We start from the raw sequence: 17,046 nt of genomic DNA, 5'->3' as shown, positions 1-17,046 counted from the left end.
TTCAGCTGTCCCGGAAACTGGTTTCTCCATTGGAAAATCCCCCCTTGTCTCTTGCTCTGGTGAAAACTCATTTTGTTTTTTTGTTTTCTCATTTTCATTTTTGGTGACAAAAGGTCCCAGGAGAAATAGAGGGTTTATTCTCCCCAATGGGGATACACGGCAATAAAAAATTTACAAAGGTGTACGTTTTTTTCCAGTGGTACATTTCAACATTATGAACTAACAGTTAAATAATTATTTGATCTTAGTTTGTATGACTAGTTAAGTCACTTAAATGAAACCTCAAATTTGTTGATAATTTTTTCAACAACTTGTTTCAAGTCTTTATTCCTCAGGCTGTATATAATTGGATTCATCAGAGGGATGACCACTGTGTACAGTAATGACACAAATTTATTGTTCCGTGATTTTTCTCTACTCGGTATCAAATACACAACAATTAAGGTACCATAAGACATGGAGACAACAGTCAGGTGGGAACTGCATGTTGAGAAAACTTTCTGCCTCCCAGTTATAGATGGGATTTTGAAAATGGTAAACATAATATAAACATATGATACAATAATGACAACTAGTGGAATGGCACCCAAAATGATGGTTAATATTGTTACTAATGATTGAACAAAGGTGGTATTGGAGCAGGAGAGTTGTAGGATTGGTTCAAGGTCACAGAAAAAGTGATCAATTTTATTGGGACCACAAAATTGTAATTTTGATATGTCTAAAGTAAAAGTCAATATTGCTAAAAAACTTAAACTCCAACCTGTGATAATTGTTATCCAACAAAACCGGTGGCTCATTAACAAAGGATATTGTAATGGCTTACAGATGGCCAAATATCTGTCATAAGACATCAATGTCAATAAAAGACACTCTGAACCTTCTGCAACAGCAAAGAAATAATACTGCATGATGCAATTAGAAATAGACATGATAGTAGTATTTTCCACCAAAACATCATGGAGAGTGTTAGGAAGAATACATGTTGCTAAAAATATATCTGATACAGCGAGCTGGGAGAGGAAGAAGTACATGGGAGAATGGAGGGCTTTGCTGTAGGACACCAGAGTGATGATCAAGAGGTTTTCACATATTGTCAAACAATAAAATAAGAGAAATATAAAGAATGCCAAGAATGTTAAACTATGTGGAATCTGAAACCCTAAAAGGTGGATTGCAGTAATCAGGGTCATATTTTTCTCCTCCATAACTTAACCGTAGGGCATGAACGTTTTTTAAAGCAAGTTTGTCTAGCCAATGAAATATATTTAAGTTGAATTAAAATAGAGAGGAGAAGGGGAAGGGCAGAGAGAAAGGAAAGTAAAAGGAAAGATGATAAGAAAGGAACCAAGAAGACGAAGGAGATGAAAGAAGGAAAGTATGATGAAGGTGGGAATATCACACCTATTAATAATTAAGTAACATACAAATACAAATCATCATCAGAATGTCACAAATATCACAGAGCTGCTGGCTAAGTGCGGGAGGTAGATATTTAGCAAAAAAGTTGAATATGCTGATGAGCTATATGGTTGTCAGCCAGAAGAGTTTTTAGGAAATTAGATTTAGAAAAAGAAGAGGAGAAAATCGAGTAGAAGAAGATTTTTCTCTTGAGGGGCAGAAGGGTCAGAGAGAAGAGGAAAGGAAAAACAGAGAAAAGAAAAAAAAAAAAGAAAAAGGTCAAGAGAAGAAGAAGAGATAGAAAAAAAATGTGAGGGAGTAGAGGAGGGAAAAAAAAGAAGATGGAGAAGTAGAAACTAGTAGAGTAGGTCAGTTAAATCTTCAGTCCAGGACTTGATTCATGGAGCTTGCCTTGGTCTCCAGAACATCTGCAAACATCTGCAAAAAAGACAAGGTAAATTAAGAGAAAGACTGAAATAGTGGATCCAGGATGACCAATGATGTCTATATTAGTGCCATTTTTCAAGGAAGATTGCTCTTGTTTCCTCCATTTCTAACAAGAAGTCTACTCTATATCTTTATATTTTTTTCACAGCTCGGTAATTTATCTAATTGTCAGGGCTAACAGTTTCTTGACGTGTTCCTTCTCATCTCCCCATGATTTCCAACCAGCAGCTCTCTAACAATAATATGATATATTGCACATGAATGAGAAACTAAAACAGGTGTTTTATCAAGCTACATCTTTGACTCACAGACATACTGATGCATGCAGCCTGCACTACAATTGCTATTCTTTTTCCATTCAGTTACACCCCTTTATAATTCGAGCTATTCAATATCAGCTCCCGCACTCGCCCCCCCCCCCCCAGCTTCCTATTGGTCTCCCACAGCCCTATGCATGTGTGTCACCCCTCGGGTATTTTTGTCTGGGCTTTTGGGTATTTTCTCAAATTGGTGTGGCTTTCCTCTCTTGGATCTGCATGGCACAATGCCCACATGATTATATAGTTGCCTACACTAATTTTCTTTCCTTTTTTCCCTTCTATTGTTTTGATCTACTAGCATGACCATATTATCAACAGCCTAAACGCCCCTGAAAAAGCCTCCTGCGAAACATGTTGGGCGCCTGTTTGTGGACTAGTGCCAGATCATCCACCGGATTAGCCACTTCTATTTAATATAGTATGGTCTTGTTAACACTGCTGTAAATATTCATGCAACATATCCAAAGAACTGTCTGTGTTTGTCTTATGTTACTTTTAGTCTTTTCATTCTGTCTATTGTAAAGCAGATGATATTTTATTATGTGTAACCAAATAAAGCTTTAACATTTTATATACTTTCTGACGAAGGTTCAATGTCTATTCAGTACCCGTAAAGTCCCACCTCCTGGTTCCCAGCCCTCCTGTTCTTCTCACTTTGGCGAGAGCTTTGAAATTCCAAAGCAACATTCTTTCAAATAAGTCTACTCTGTGTTTCCATTTCAGAATGCATTGGGGATTCAGTTTTTTTTCAGTGGAGAGGAATTCATGTTTTAGAGACATTAAGTGAGAGATAGGTATAGGTATAGTCTATAGGACTTGTGCTTTCTTGTGCATTATCTTTAGAAGAGGCTTTCTTCTGGGACAACAGCAATGCAGTCCAATTTGATGCAGTGTGCGGCGTATGGGCTGACCCCCCCCCCCCCCCCACACACCTTCAACCTCTGCAGCAATGCTGGCAGCACCCATACGTCTGTTTACCAAAGACAACCTCTGGATATGACGTTGAGCACGTGCACTCAACCTCTTTGGTCGACCATGGCGAGGCCCGTTCTGAGTGGAACCTGTCCTGTTAAACCGCTGTATGATCTTGGCCACAGTGCTGTATATCAGTTTCAGGGTCTTGGCAATCTTCTTATAGCCTAGGCCATCTTTATGAAGAGCAACAATTCATTTTTTCCAGTCCCTTTAGAGAGTTCTTTGCCATGAGGTGCCATGTTGAACTTTCAGTGACCAGTATGAGAGAGTGAGAGCGATAACACCAAATTTAACACACCTGCTCCCCATTCACACCTGAGACCTTGTAACACTAATGAGTCACATGACACTGGGAGGGAAAATGGCTAATTGGGCCCAATTTGGACATTGTCACTAAGGGGTGTACTCACTTTTGTTGCCAGCGGTTTAGACATTAATGGCTGTGTGTTGAGGTATTGTGAGGGGACAGCAAATTTACACTGTTATACAAGTTGTATACTCACTACTTTACATTGTAGCAAAGTGTAATTTCTTCAGTGTTTTTACATGAACAGGTAGATTAAAATATTTACAAAAATGTGAGAGGTGTACTCACTTTTGTGAGATACTGTGTGTGGGATAATGTCCAGGAATGTCCTCCCAGAACTAGAAAGTCATGCCGTAACCATACATAGTACTGTAGGAAGTGGTTAAAAAATACTTTAGTCATATTTAGAAATATATAAAAAAATGTCAGACCACCACATGTACATCCACCCTGTATATACAACATGTACAAGCACAAAACTTCTACCTTGCAGATCTAATTAAGCTAAGCAAAAAACTAAAAATAAAAACAAATCAAAGACTGTCGGTGAAAACCATCATAAGGTAAATATTCTTACCATGAAAATAGACACGAAAATCTGTATTGCACTGTGTAATATTTGCTGAAGTTACAGAATCCAAAAAGCAGAGCATAGCATGAACCATCCTATGCAGAGTCCCTTCAGTAAATATGAATCTGAACTTCTACAAGGAAAATAATCTTCCCTTCATATCGCACCTTAAATTTATGTTCTCCACTTATGTGCCTGTCAGATGTCTCAAAGTTTATATCGGGTGATGTAGTGCACAAGGGTTCTTACAACTTTGTTTATAAAGACTGAACCCATGCCATATGAGAGATGACAGAACATGTATGCAATTGAATTAAGCATCTATAGTTTATGCCAGCCTTTTTAATCCAGGGTGCCCACCTTGTGGTGCCTCAAAGTTGCTTCAGGGGTGCCTTGGCAAAATGCCTAAAAATTGCCCAAACTTGTATACGAGTCAGCAGGTGGATGAAGCCTGGCTTTTAGTTACACAAATCCACAGGTTTTTATTGTGCACCGTTTCAACCTTCCAGCCACCAGTGTCCTAACAACCAGTGATGTTATCAGTGTTGAAAAGAAGGGTGTTAATCACCTGCACAGCATCCATGTTTGACCTTCCCCTGCCCCTATCCGTCAACACTGGGGTCCCATTAGCTGAGTGATGGAGAGAAACAGAAGGAGAGGAGAAACAATGGAATACTAGTCGGTACCAGTGTACAAAAGTATATTTGCTTTGGAAGAATAAATCACCTCTAATGTTGGGTGTCCTACATGTGTCGATGCTGCCGCATTATGTAAAACTATTAGAATATGTGTTTACATTTTAGAACGGGGTGCCTTGAGACTGTCCATAACTTTAAAGGGTGCCTTGACTGAAAAAAAGGTTGATAAACACTGGTCTATGCTCATGTTTTTACTACCATTTATTGCCTTTTGCTGTGAGCAGACATGTTATCATTAGTGATCAAAGACCGTTAAATAGCGCTGCTTCTAGTACTAGTGATGTCTTCTCAAAAAGGATTCAGGTGTCACTCCGTGCTCCCCTCCTGAGTCCCCACTCACCAGCAAAGTAAAGTAGAAGTCAATACTGCTAAAAAAAACTAAAACTTCAACTTGTGCTAATTATTATCCAACAAAACCTGTGGCTCATTAACAAAGGATATTGCAATGGCTTACAGATGGCCAAATATCTGTAAAAAGACATCAATGTCAATAAAAGACACTCTAAACCTTCTGCGACAGCACATAAATAATACAATTAGAAACAGACATGACAGTAGTATTTTCCACCAAAAAATCATAAAGCATGTTAGGAAGAATATCAGTTGCTAAAAAGATATCTGCTACAGCAAGCTGGGAGGGGAAGAAGTACATGGGAGAATGGAGGGTTTTCCTGTAGGACACCAGAGTGATGATCAGGAGGTTTCCACATTATCAAACAATAAAATAGGAGAGATATAAAGAATGCCAAAATGTTTAACCACTTACCGACCACCGCACGGCTATTTACTGCGGCGGTCAGCCCCGTACAGGCAAAGTGACGTAGTACTAGGTCGCTCGCCTGGGAGCCTCTAGGGGGCGAGCGCGCACCGCCGGAGGCGCGCTCCCACCCCCGCTCGTTCCCTAACATGTCCGCGCGTGTGACCGACGGACCCAATGTCACTCGCGATCGTCCGCTGCAGAGGGAGAAAGGCAGGTGGCTGATGGAAACAAAGCCGCCTGTCATTCTCCCTGATCTAACTGCAGAGATCAAAGGTCCTGCTATGTAGGATCGTATGTCTCTGTGGTTACATCACTAGCCACACCCCTTTACAGTAAGAAGCACGCCCCTAGGGACACACTTAAGCCCTGCATCACCAATAAAGTTAACCCCTTCCCTGCCAGTGACATTTTTACAGTAACAGTGCATATGTATAGCACTGATTACTGTAGTAATGTCACTGGTACCCCCAAAAGTGTCAAAAATGTCAGTCAAGGGTCCGATCTGTCCGTCGCAATGTCGCAGTACCGCACAAAAAATCGCAGATCGCCGCCATTACTCGTTAAAAAAAAAAACACCAAAAATGACAAAAATCTTTCCCTTAGTTGCGCAAACCAATCAAAATACGCTTATTGCAATTTTATTTTACCAAACATATGTAGCAGAAAACAAATTGGCCTAAAATGTTAAAAAATCTTGATTTTTACATTTTCTTTTTTTGGAATTTCATATAAAAAAATGTGAAAATATTGTTATTTTTTTCAAAATTGTCGCTCTTTTTTTGTTTATAGCGCAAAAAGTAAAAATCGCACAGGTGATCAAATACCACCAAAAGAAAGCTCTGTTTGTGGGAAAAAAAGGACTTCAATTTCATTTGGGTAAAGCGTCGCACGACCGCGCAATTGTCCGTTAAATTCACGCAGTGCCGAATCGCAAAATAGGCCCTGGTCAGGAAGGGGGTAAAATCTTCCGGGGCTTAAGTGGTTACATTATGTGGATCCTGAAACCCTAAGAGGTGGATCACAGTAATCAATGCCATATTTTTCTCATCCATAACTTAACCATAAGACATTACATTTTTTTAAAGCCAATGAAAGATATTTGAGATGAATTATGATGGAGAGGTGAAGGGGAAGGGTAGAGAGAAAGAAAATAAAAAAGGTAAGATGATATGAAAGGACCCAAGAAGAAGGAGCCAAGAAGAAGGAGGAGATGAAGAAAGGAAAGTATGAGGAATGTGGGGATATAACAGCCACTAATAACTAGGTAACATACAAATGAAAATCATCAATAAAATGTCACAAACATCATGGAGGAGCTGGATATTAGTGGGTGGAAGATATTTAGCCAAGAGGGTGAATATGCTGAAGAGCTATCTGGTTGTCAGCTAGAAGAGGTTTTAGGAAAAGAGATTTAGAAAAGAAGAAGAGCAGAAGAATCAGGAGTCAGGTAGATGAGGGTTTTCTAGTGAGGGTCAGAGGGTTCAGAAAGAAAATAGAAAGGAAAAAGAGAGAAGAAAGAAAAAAAAAAGGGGGGAAGATAAGGAGAAGGGATGGAAACATTTTTTTTAAGGGGTAAAGGAAGGGGGTAGGATTGCGGATAACAGGGATAAGTAGGAACTCATAGAAAAGGTGGGTTAACCACTTGCCGTCTGCTCACTAGAGCTGTACTGCGGCAAAGTGGCTCTTGTAGGTCTGACGATGTAGACCTACGTTGCCAGACACTCCCCCTTCTAGGCGGCGCACGTGCGCTGCTGGAGGCTCGCTCCCACTGTATTCAGTCACAGCGGGAGTCAGGCCAGGGGAGGAGCAGCGGCGATCGCCGCTGCTCTTCCCCGATCATCGGGGAATCGAGTGTGAAGATCCGCCCGCGTGACAGGCAGGGTCAGATTGCAGGGTTCAGAATAGCTGAACCCTCGATCTGTCCTTGTGTCACACAGTCCCCTCCCCCCACACATGTCAGTAAGCACCAGGCATACATTAACCCCTCCCTCTCCAATAAAATTAACCCCTTCCCTGCCAGTGTCATTTTTACAGTAACAGTACATATTTATAGCACTGATTACTGCAGTAATGTCACTGGTACCCCCAAAAGTGTCAAAATGTCAGTCAGGGGTCCGATCTGTCCGCCGCAATGTCGCAGTCCCGCAAAAAAAATTGCAGATCGCCGCCATTACTCGTTAAAAAAAAAAAAACACCAAAAATGACAGAAATCTTTCCCTTAGTTAGTAAACGCAATAACTTTTGCGCAAACCAATCAAAATATGCTTATTGCGATTTTTTTTACCAAACATAGGTAGCAGAAAACAAATTGGCCAAAAATTTAAAAAAATTTAGATGTTTACATTTTTTTGGGGGGAATTTCATATAAAAAAATGTGAAAAATATTGTTATTTTTTCAAAATTTACGCTCTTTTTTTGTTTATAGCACAAAAAGTAAAAATTGCACAGGGGATCAAATACCACCAAAAGAAAGCACCTATTTGTGGGGAAAAAAGGACGTCAATTTTATTTGGGTATGGCGTTGCACGACCGCGCAATTGTCAGTTAAAATCACACAGTGCAGTATTGCAAAAAGTGGCCCAGACGTAAGACAGCAAAATTCTCCGGTGGTAAAGTGGTTAAATCTTCAGTTCAGGACTTACTTTGTGCAGTTTTCCTTGGACTCCAAAACATCTGCAAAAAAGACATGGGTAATTAGCTACTAGCATACATGCTGTATACTGCAGCGGGCAGCTACTCTGTGCCAGATCATATAAATGTATGTAATCTGGCATTTCTGGGTAGGGGACGCATGTGCCCACCGCCCCATCTGTGCAGTCATTCGGTACAGCACATGTCAGTTAGCAGGTCCCAGCCAATGATTTTTGGCTAGGACCTGCTGATTGGCTTAGTAAATCACAGCACAGAGACTTTTTTTTACTAACAACACAGGGCTCTGTACTGAGAGCAGCAATGTAGCTGCAATTTTCCCCTGCAAATCGGGGAGAAAAATCATCCCCATCTATTAGTAAAAGCCGCACATATTGGGGGTATTACACTTGTTAGGCACACAGCTAACCCTAAGATATTTTTTTCTAATCAATTCAAACTGATGATTCAGGTCTTTCTCCTAACATGAACATACTAGAGAAAGAAACAGTGAAGAAAAGACATCACCAATGCATATCCCCTTAAAAATATGATATACTGTAATCTGGGGTAGCTCTCAAATGAGCGCCAGCCAGTTTGGTGAAAGCAAAATAGTTCAGGGGGAATGAAGCTAAATTTCTTCAAAGAAGGTAATCTCCCCTGCATAATGCACCTGAACCACTTTAAGACCGGAAGGATTTGCCCCCTTCCTGACCAGACCCTATTTTGCAATTCGGCACTGCATTATTTAATGGACAATTGCGCAGTCGTGCAAAGCTGCACCTAAATGAAATCAATGTCCTTTTTTCCCCACAAACAGAGCTTTCTTTTGGTGGTATTTGATCACCTGTGCGATTTTTAATTTTTGCGCTATAAACAAAAAAAGAGCGACAATTTTGAAAAAAAAAAAAAAATATATTTTTCACATTCTGCTATAAAACATTCCCCCCCCCCCCCCCCCCCCCAAAAAAAAAATTAATTTTTTTTAACCTTTTAGGCAAATTTGTGTTCTGCTACATATTTTTGGTAAAAAAACCCGCAATAAGCGTATTTTGATTGGTTTGCGCAAAAGTTATCGCGTTTACTATGGGAAAGATTTATGTCATTTTTATTGTTTTTTTTTTTACTAGTAATGGCGGCGATCGGCAATTTTCTGTGGGACTGCAACATTGTGGTAGACAGATCGGACCCCTAACTGACATTTTTGACACTTTTGGAGGGACCAGTGACATTACTACAGTAATCAGTGCTAAAAATATGCACTGTTACTGTAATAATGACGCTGGCAGGGAATGGGTTAACCCTATGGGTGATCACAGGGTTAAATGTGAGCCTCCTGCATACTGACATGTGAGGGGGGTTCTCTGACAGAGACAGAGATCGCAGGTTCAGCTATGCTGAATCCTGTGATCTCCTCCTGTTTGTCACTGAGAAGATCGGCCTGCTTTGTTTACATAAGCAGGCGGGTCTTCTCACAGTTTCCCCGATGATCACGAAGGAGGCGGCAATCACCGCCTCTCCTCCTCCGGCCCGACTCCCGCTGTGTCTAAACCCAGTGGGAGCGCACCTCCGCCTGCACTCGCCGCCGGAATCACTAGTAGTCCAGCGACGTAGGTCGACGTCGCTGGACCCAGGGGAGCCGCACTGCCGCAGTAGGATTGCTGTCGGCAATTGGCAAGTGGTTAAATGTGAACTCTCCACTCACGTGCTAGCCATGTGCTGGTCTGGTGTAACATTATACTTGGTGATGGAGAGTTCTTACTCTTTTGTCATTAAAGACTGGACCCATGCCCATATGTTAGATGTAAGAATATGTATGCTTTTAGATTGAGCAGCAATAGACTAAGTTCAAGTTTCTAGTTCCATCTATTGCCTTTGGCTGTGACCAGACATGTTACTGTTCGTGTGTTGACTGTCTGAAAGTGTTATATAGCAAAAAAAAAATCCTGATCAGTTGTCACATAGCATGGGTGCAAACAGGACTGCTGTTAGAAATCGTAGGGCCCCCGTACAGACTACCTGGCAGGGCCCCCTCAAGAAAATATTAAAGATCTATTTAGCTAAAATTACAACAAAATCACTATTATCAGACACAAATATAACATAACTCGCATAATTCCTGCTAAATCTAAAAAAAAAAAAAAAAACTATGTTAAATAAAAAAGATGAGATGAGAAAAATATACAGGCTGGGCAGTTGGAGCTCAGTGATCAGAGAGACAGAGAGAGAGAAACAAAGTTACAATTTACAAATAAACTCCTGAGCAGAGATAAGTGCTGGGAGGGAGTCCCACACAAGGGAGGGGGATTAGTAAGGGACAACTGTCTCTTTCTCAGCAGATAAAAGCTGATAGCAGGGAGGGGGACAGATCAGATTCAGGTGCTGGAGGAAGATTTCTGTATTTGTTGTCCATCACTAATCCCTCTCTCTGTGTGGGCCCCCCTGTGTGCTCAGGCCCCCTACAAGAGGGCTTGTGGTCCCCCCCTATCAGCGGCCCTGGGTGCAAATTAATATATCTGCTGTAATTCAACTGTCTATTTCATGGTTTCATGACATTTGGTACTCACTCAGGGGAGAATATTTCTACTTTTTTAAGTAGAGCACATTCACATGTAGGATTATGTTGTGGCTCATCTGTATCCTTACCTGTGCCATACATAATAATTCCTTGTGGTTCCTCCGTGCTTTTTAATATATTATCATTGTATTTGCATAGCTTGATTAAGTCAGAGAGGGGTTTCCAGCTTTTACAGGAATATATATATAGATTTTTTTAAACTTTAAGTTTTTCAAAAAAGTACAGGGATCAACAAAGGGAATGCGATGGCACATTCTCAAAATATGGGATGTGTGCACATTGGTTTATACATATAACAGACATGTACATGTTTTACATAAATACAGGCATATAAACTATTGTATGTATATACATTGGCTATTAGAGGTACAAGCTATAGGGCAATGATGCAAAACCTATATTTAAATCTAAACATACTTTTGAATTAAAATTAGAACTAGCAGGTGATCACACGTGTAGGTTTGATCTATCGTGGGGTCTTACTAAGCTCATATTGCTGAGATGTGTGTTACTGGCAAAGTATTGAAGGGTAAAGTGGGAGAACAAAAAGTGCTATAGTCAGATTCCCATGGATAATTCCAGCTTTATACTTCTGGGTTCATTGAGCCATGGGTCCCAGATTCTGTAGAACTTCTGAGTGGTAAATTTATCTTTAGAGAAGTAGTATTTCATTTTTAGTTTGTTGTTTAGAATTGTGGTTATGTCTTGGATGTTCGGTGCTTGCAAACATTTCCGCTTTCTTGTTAATGCCCGGCGTGCGGCAATAGGGATGTAGGTGGCTGTGGTTTGAGAGCGCCTGGGCCATGTGGGGATTGCCAGGCTGAGAAGATCTAGTTAGGATAACTTAGTTGTTATAGAGATGATTGACTGGAGGAGAGTTGGTGTTTGATTCCAAAAGTCTTTTAGGACACGGCATTCTCACCATATGTGGAAAAGAGTTGCTTGAAGGCCACAGTTTCTCCAGCATAAATGAGAGGTGTTGGGATAGATCTTTGTGATTCTGGTAGGGGTGTAATACCATTGCTGGAAGAGCTTTTGTAGAGATTCCCAATATGTGTTACAGTGGGAGAGCCGTGAGGGTAATGATAGTGCTTTGTAGCATTGGCTTGGTGGTAGAGAAGAGGGTATATGTGTGGACCACTGAAGGATTTGGTTTAGGGGAATATTTTGACAATGTTGTCGTTTTTTTTTTTTTATATAGGATGGTAGGATGAGTGAGAATGTAACGGTCTGCCATTCTCATATATTTCTATGTATAAATAAATTATCAATAGAAGGGGTTCACAGTCTCAAAATTAAAAGTACATGAGGAAGGCAGCGCATGAACCACACCGGGATGCAATGGATAAAGAAGTCAGGTGAACTTCCAGTATAGAAAGGATTAACAGTTTATTGGTATTGATAACCGAAAAACAAAGTACATAAAATGTTTACATCCCCCTGGGCTGGAGTGGACAAGGGCACCTGGCAGCAAGCAACACGAGTAGAGGAGGTCAGTCTCCCAGGACTGCTGAGCAGTGTGTGCACAAAGCCGGAAACCAGCCGGCGTAAGGATGAAAGGACTCCGCTGTAGTTCCGTAGCGGTGACATCAGCCGGACAGGGGCCACTTGCGGGAAAATACCAGGAACCAGGATGGAACACAAGCTATATGGTGGCCATGACTACATGTTTTGCGCTGTGCGCTTTATCAAGTCATCAAAATTAAATGTGATGCATGTGTATAAAGATTAAGGAAGGGTAAGGAGAAAAATAAATCCTTGTTGCTCTTGTGGCTAATGATGTACAGTAGTTTTCAACTTAAAACGGTAGTATCCCGCTTTTTTTCACTTTTAACTACAGGTAAGCCTATAATAAGGCTTACTTGTAGGTACAATTAATATCTCCTAAACCGGCACGGTTTAGGAGATATTTGCAGTGCATGCAGCCGCTTATGGGACCGGCGGGAGCTTGCCGGAAAATGACTCCCGCGCATACTAGCTCATTATGCCTTTGTCTTGCAGGTTTTTTTTTTTTTTTTTGGGTTTACAACCGCTTTAAAGATAGGACAAAAGAGGAATAGGGCCTTTCAATAGCATTTGAGATTTAGTAAGAAAATTGCCTTCAGCTAGGTGGTCTCTTACATGGGTTGGGGTACTTGAGGTGTGCAAAATTCAACATATTGATTTCTATAAAAAGCAGCCATAGCCCAGAATATAAAAGCCTTTCCCCTGTCAGTCTGCTCTCTGTGTGGAAGCAGTGATCTCTCTGCAGTGGTCCAACATTCCTCCCACCCCCCTGAGTCAGACTTCATTCCCACCCAATGAATTTAAAATATTCAGTACTGCCCATTCATGCTTGAATGTCACGTCACTTAAAGCTTGTTGTTTGAAGCTCAAAAAGCACTTGATCTACTTTGGGGTAGAGTTGCACAATTTTGGCTCCTATAGAGTTCAATTGGGGTGCCTGAAAATAAGCAGCTTAGTGCTTCTTCTCCTTCTCCTAGTTATATTGGCTATAACAAAATTGTTCAAACTGTGTGAAAACTTTTGAAAAACACAAACATTCAAAAAATGTGCAAAAATTGTCTAAAAGTCCTCATGCTTAGTGTAAATGGAAGCTAGAGCTCTCCAATCATGAGAATGGGAGTTTCTAGTTACTGAGGTAAAGGTCGGAGTTAGAAGGGGTAAAAAGCAAGGGCCCCTCTCTGCAGCATGCTGGAAAAGAACAGGCTTTTCTACTCAAGATGTGGCTGTTTAAAAAAACAGCTATAAGACTTGGCATACCTGGGCTGTATTAAACTGGTTTAAAACTGGTTTAAAAACTCTGCATCATTATGAAGGGGCTTTAGCCTAAATGTGTAAGTATGAGCAGCATATTTGTATAATATAGCAGGCTTACCTGACAAAACAAGTCAAGTGCTGTGATGTCTATGATCATCCCCATTGCTCCTTCCCCGGTGATTTATTCTTCTCTTTTTTTTGATGTTCGGAGTCTTATGTGGCTGCTCCTGTCCTAGTACTAATAAAAAGTAACTAGCAGGCAGACGAGACATACAGAGTTACTTCCCTAGCAATCAGCCAAACCAATTTTTAATGGGGAAAGTCAATTATATATATTTTTTTCCATGGGTTACTGTATTTAACACAGTAGCAACAATGGGCATAATATTGTTCAAAGTGTGCAAAGAAAAAAAAAAAAAATCTAAATCACTTTACTGTTTTAAAACCTTCAATTGCAAGTTTTTTTTTCTGTGTAACAATCTCAATACCAATAACAAATAAAATGTTACTTACTGTAATTCAATTAATACTAATGATAAATAAATAAATACATAACAATAATGATAATAATAATAATAATAATAATAATCAACTCACACATAAACAGTTGCACAATGCAAATCAGTGTTGAATAGTTTTGTATCGTGGCTTTTATAGGTAAGCAGAATAAATTATATGGAACATTGGGAGTTTAAAATGCTTGGTGATATTTCTATGGGATTCATAATTGATATATGGGGAAATCATTTTTGCTGATTTTTTTTTAGTGTATGACTTCTCTATTTTATTTTTTTTTTTAATAAATTGTTTTATTTTGATTTAAATGCAGGTAGAAATCACACTATGTCAAAAAAGTTGAAAAGTCTCAGAAATATTGTAACTATTAGTACAAGTTAATGAAGTTAATGTGTGCTCCTGGAGTGTAAAAGTTGTTGCAGAACATTAAACAATTTTTGGGAAGGTAAAAGGTCAGGGAGAAGGGAAGAAAACAGAGGAGGAATGGCTAGAGGTAAAGGGATGGATTGTTTCTTGGTTTCCCTGGCTGCTTGTAGGGCATATAGAAACACTAAGTGAGCAGAATTTCTATTTTAGTTACATTTAGATAGTAACATTCAAACAGTGTCCCCGTCTTGTAAGGTATATTTTTCAACTGTTTACCATGGCTCCAAGACAGAGCCATAAATGATAATCATGTTATTAAGTCAAACTATAAGATATTTCCTAATTTGTAACTCTTTAATACAGTTGTGGGATTCAAAACTAGAAGAGGAGATGAATAGACAGTATACCAACATTGGATCTACATCAATGGATGATATGACGTTGTGGGACATTATTATTTTTTTAACCACTTCTCGACCGTCATATAGTAAAATGACAGCCGCAAAGTTGTTGTCCCATCCCGGCTGGGCATTATATAACGTTCAGTGGGATAGGCTGCCTTGCGTTCCACCGGGGGGCATGTAGAGCGGCGATCGGTGGTGCGGTGTGTCACTCTGACACACTGCATCTCTGATCCCCGTAAAGAGCCTATGACCTAGGCTCTTTACCATGTGATCAGCTGTGTCCAATCACAGCTGGTCACACAGTAAATAGGAAGTGCTGTTGATGGGCTTTCCTCTGTTCGCGCCTAACAGGCGTGAGTAGAGGAGAGCCAATCGGTGGCTCTCCTGACAGGGGGGGGTCTGTGCTGGCAATCAGAGCATTGATTACCAGCTCAGACCCTTGGGGGATTCCACTAGAGCCACCAGGGATTGCCCACCCATGGACACCAGGGGTGCCTACCCATGCCACCAGGGATGCCAATCAGTGCCAACGGAGCCTGTTAGTGCCCTTCTATCAATTCTGCTCATCATTGCCCTCTATCAGTGCCATCCACCAGTGCCCATCATTGTCAACGATTAGTGACACCCACCAGTGCCCATCAGTGCTGCCTATCAGTGCCCAACAGTGCCACCTATCAGTGCCGCCTATCAATGCCCATAAATGCTGCATATCAGTGCTACCTATCAGTGCCACATAACATTGCCCATCAGTGCTGCATTTCAGTGCTGCCTATCAGTACCCATCAGTGCTGCATATTAGTATCTCATTATCAGTGCCAACCCATCAGTGCCTCCTCATCAGTGCCTGCCAGTTCAGCCTCATCAGTGCTCATCAGTGCAGAAAAAAACATACTGTATTTATTTACAAAAAAATTTTCTCAAACTTTTTTCTTTTTTTATTTGTTTAGCAAAAAAGAAAAAAACATGCGGTGATCAAATACCACCAAAAGAAAGCTATTTTTTGGGGGGAAAAAAATATTTAAATTTGGTTTAGGTACAGTGTTGCATGACCACGCAATTGTCATTCAAAATGCAACAGCGCTAAAAGCTGAAAATTGGCCTGGGCAGGAAGGGGGTGTAACTGCCCTGTATTGAAGTGGTTAATATTATTTTGGAGGGATTTTATAAATAAAGGATGTGTTCAATGGTGTTCATTTTTTTTTTTTTTAATGGGCAACAAAGTGTACTATGTACCTCATACCCATTCCTGTAAGGGAAAGGAGAGTTGGATGTCTGGGGGACCCATTAATCTGCAGAGGCTACTAGTTTCTATTAAGCCAACCCCCCCCCCCCCTCCACATCCTCCTAAGCATCAGATTTGGGGATAAGGCCTTTGAGCTTTAATTCCCTCCCTTGCAAGGTACCCCCACAAAGTTAAAAAACATGTGACCTGGTATGAAACAGAAATAGAGACGATATGCTCACAATCCTATTGTATCTGTCCCTTCCAATCCAGATTGAGTTTTATGGCAAAACTAAAGGTCTATCTAAAGTTTTTATGGGAAAACGAAATGTCTAACTTACATTTATTCTGCCCCCACCCCTACATGAATGAGTAAGTGGTATAAAGTACACAAATAATACATTGAGGTCAGGAAAAAAAAAAATATTTTAAAAATGTTCCCCCAAAAATAAACAAATCTTACAATGTAAGTTCATGTCAATTAGGTTGTTCGGTAACATAGATAAAGTATCAATCATGATGAACAATGCACAATGGCCCACAGCCACAACAACAGCTCCATGGCACTGCTGAAATGAAATAAAAGGGGTCCATATTTGGATAATGACATCACCCGGGATTTCTGTACATTCTAACAGTACTGGGAAGCTTTCATTAATAGCAGAGGGGCTTTATTGCTGTGGCGGGGGTTGTCAGGAATCAATAAAAGTCCTGATCAGTCAGTGTCCCAGAAGCATGTGGGGAAATAAAGACTTATTGCAATTATCATAGGGCTCCCTGAAAATCAATACTAGACCCAGAGTTGTAATAGCCTTCAGAGATGCATTTATTGTACTATCCAGCCACAAGATAGGACATTGAGCTATAATAGTGCTTATCTGCATATTTATCTTTCTGTTTGACCACACAGTGATAACACGGTACCAGCACATCATAAATCACCACCTGTAATAATCTGGTACAAAGCAAAAAAGAGTAAATAAATATATCAGCTAGAAATAGTCCCCAAAAAAGTGCTTGATGCAAATCTCATAAATATGCTAATATGTAAAAATCAATATACAGTAAATATCAATAAAGTGCTTCATATGTT

At 40.3% G+C, this 17,046-nt stretch overlaps 1 protein-coding gene across 1 annotated transcript; it reads right to left on the bottom strand.

Annotated features, from left to right (window-relative positions):
- Positions 1 to 266: 266 nt before the first annotated feature.
- LOC309552963 (olfactory receptor 11L1-like) lies at positions 267 to 1,208 on the bottom strand (the record flags this gene model as incomplete). The annotated part of the gene is made up of 1 exon (XM_082253869.1): positions 267 to 1,208. One exon carries the CDS (start codon positions 1,206 to 1,208, stop codon positions 267 to 269), a length of 942 nt encoding a protein of 313 aa, XP_082109995.1.
- Between the last annotated feature and the right edge of the window lie 15,838 nt (positions 1,209 to 17,046).

The sequence above is a fragment of the Pelophylax lessonae genome (assembly GCF_965119305.1).
Source record: "Pelophylax lessonae genome assembly, chromosome: 4".
In the NCBI taxonomy this organism is placed as follows: Eukaryota; Metazoa; Chordata; class Amphibia; order Anura; family Ranidae; genus Pelophylax; species Pelophylax lessonae.
Note: the sequence above shows the minus strand (reverse complement) of the source record. Positions and strands in the feature narration are given on the sequence as shown.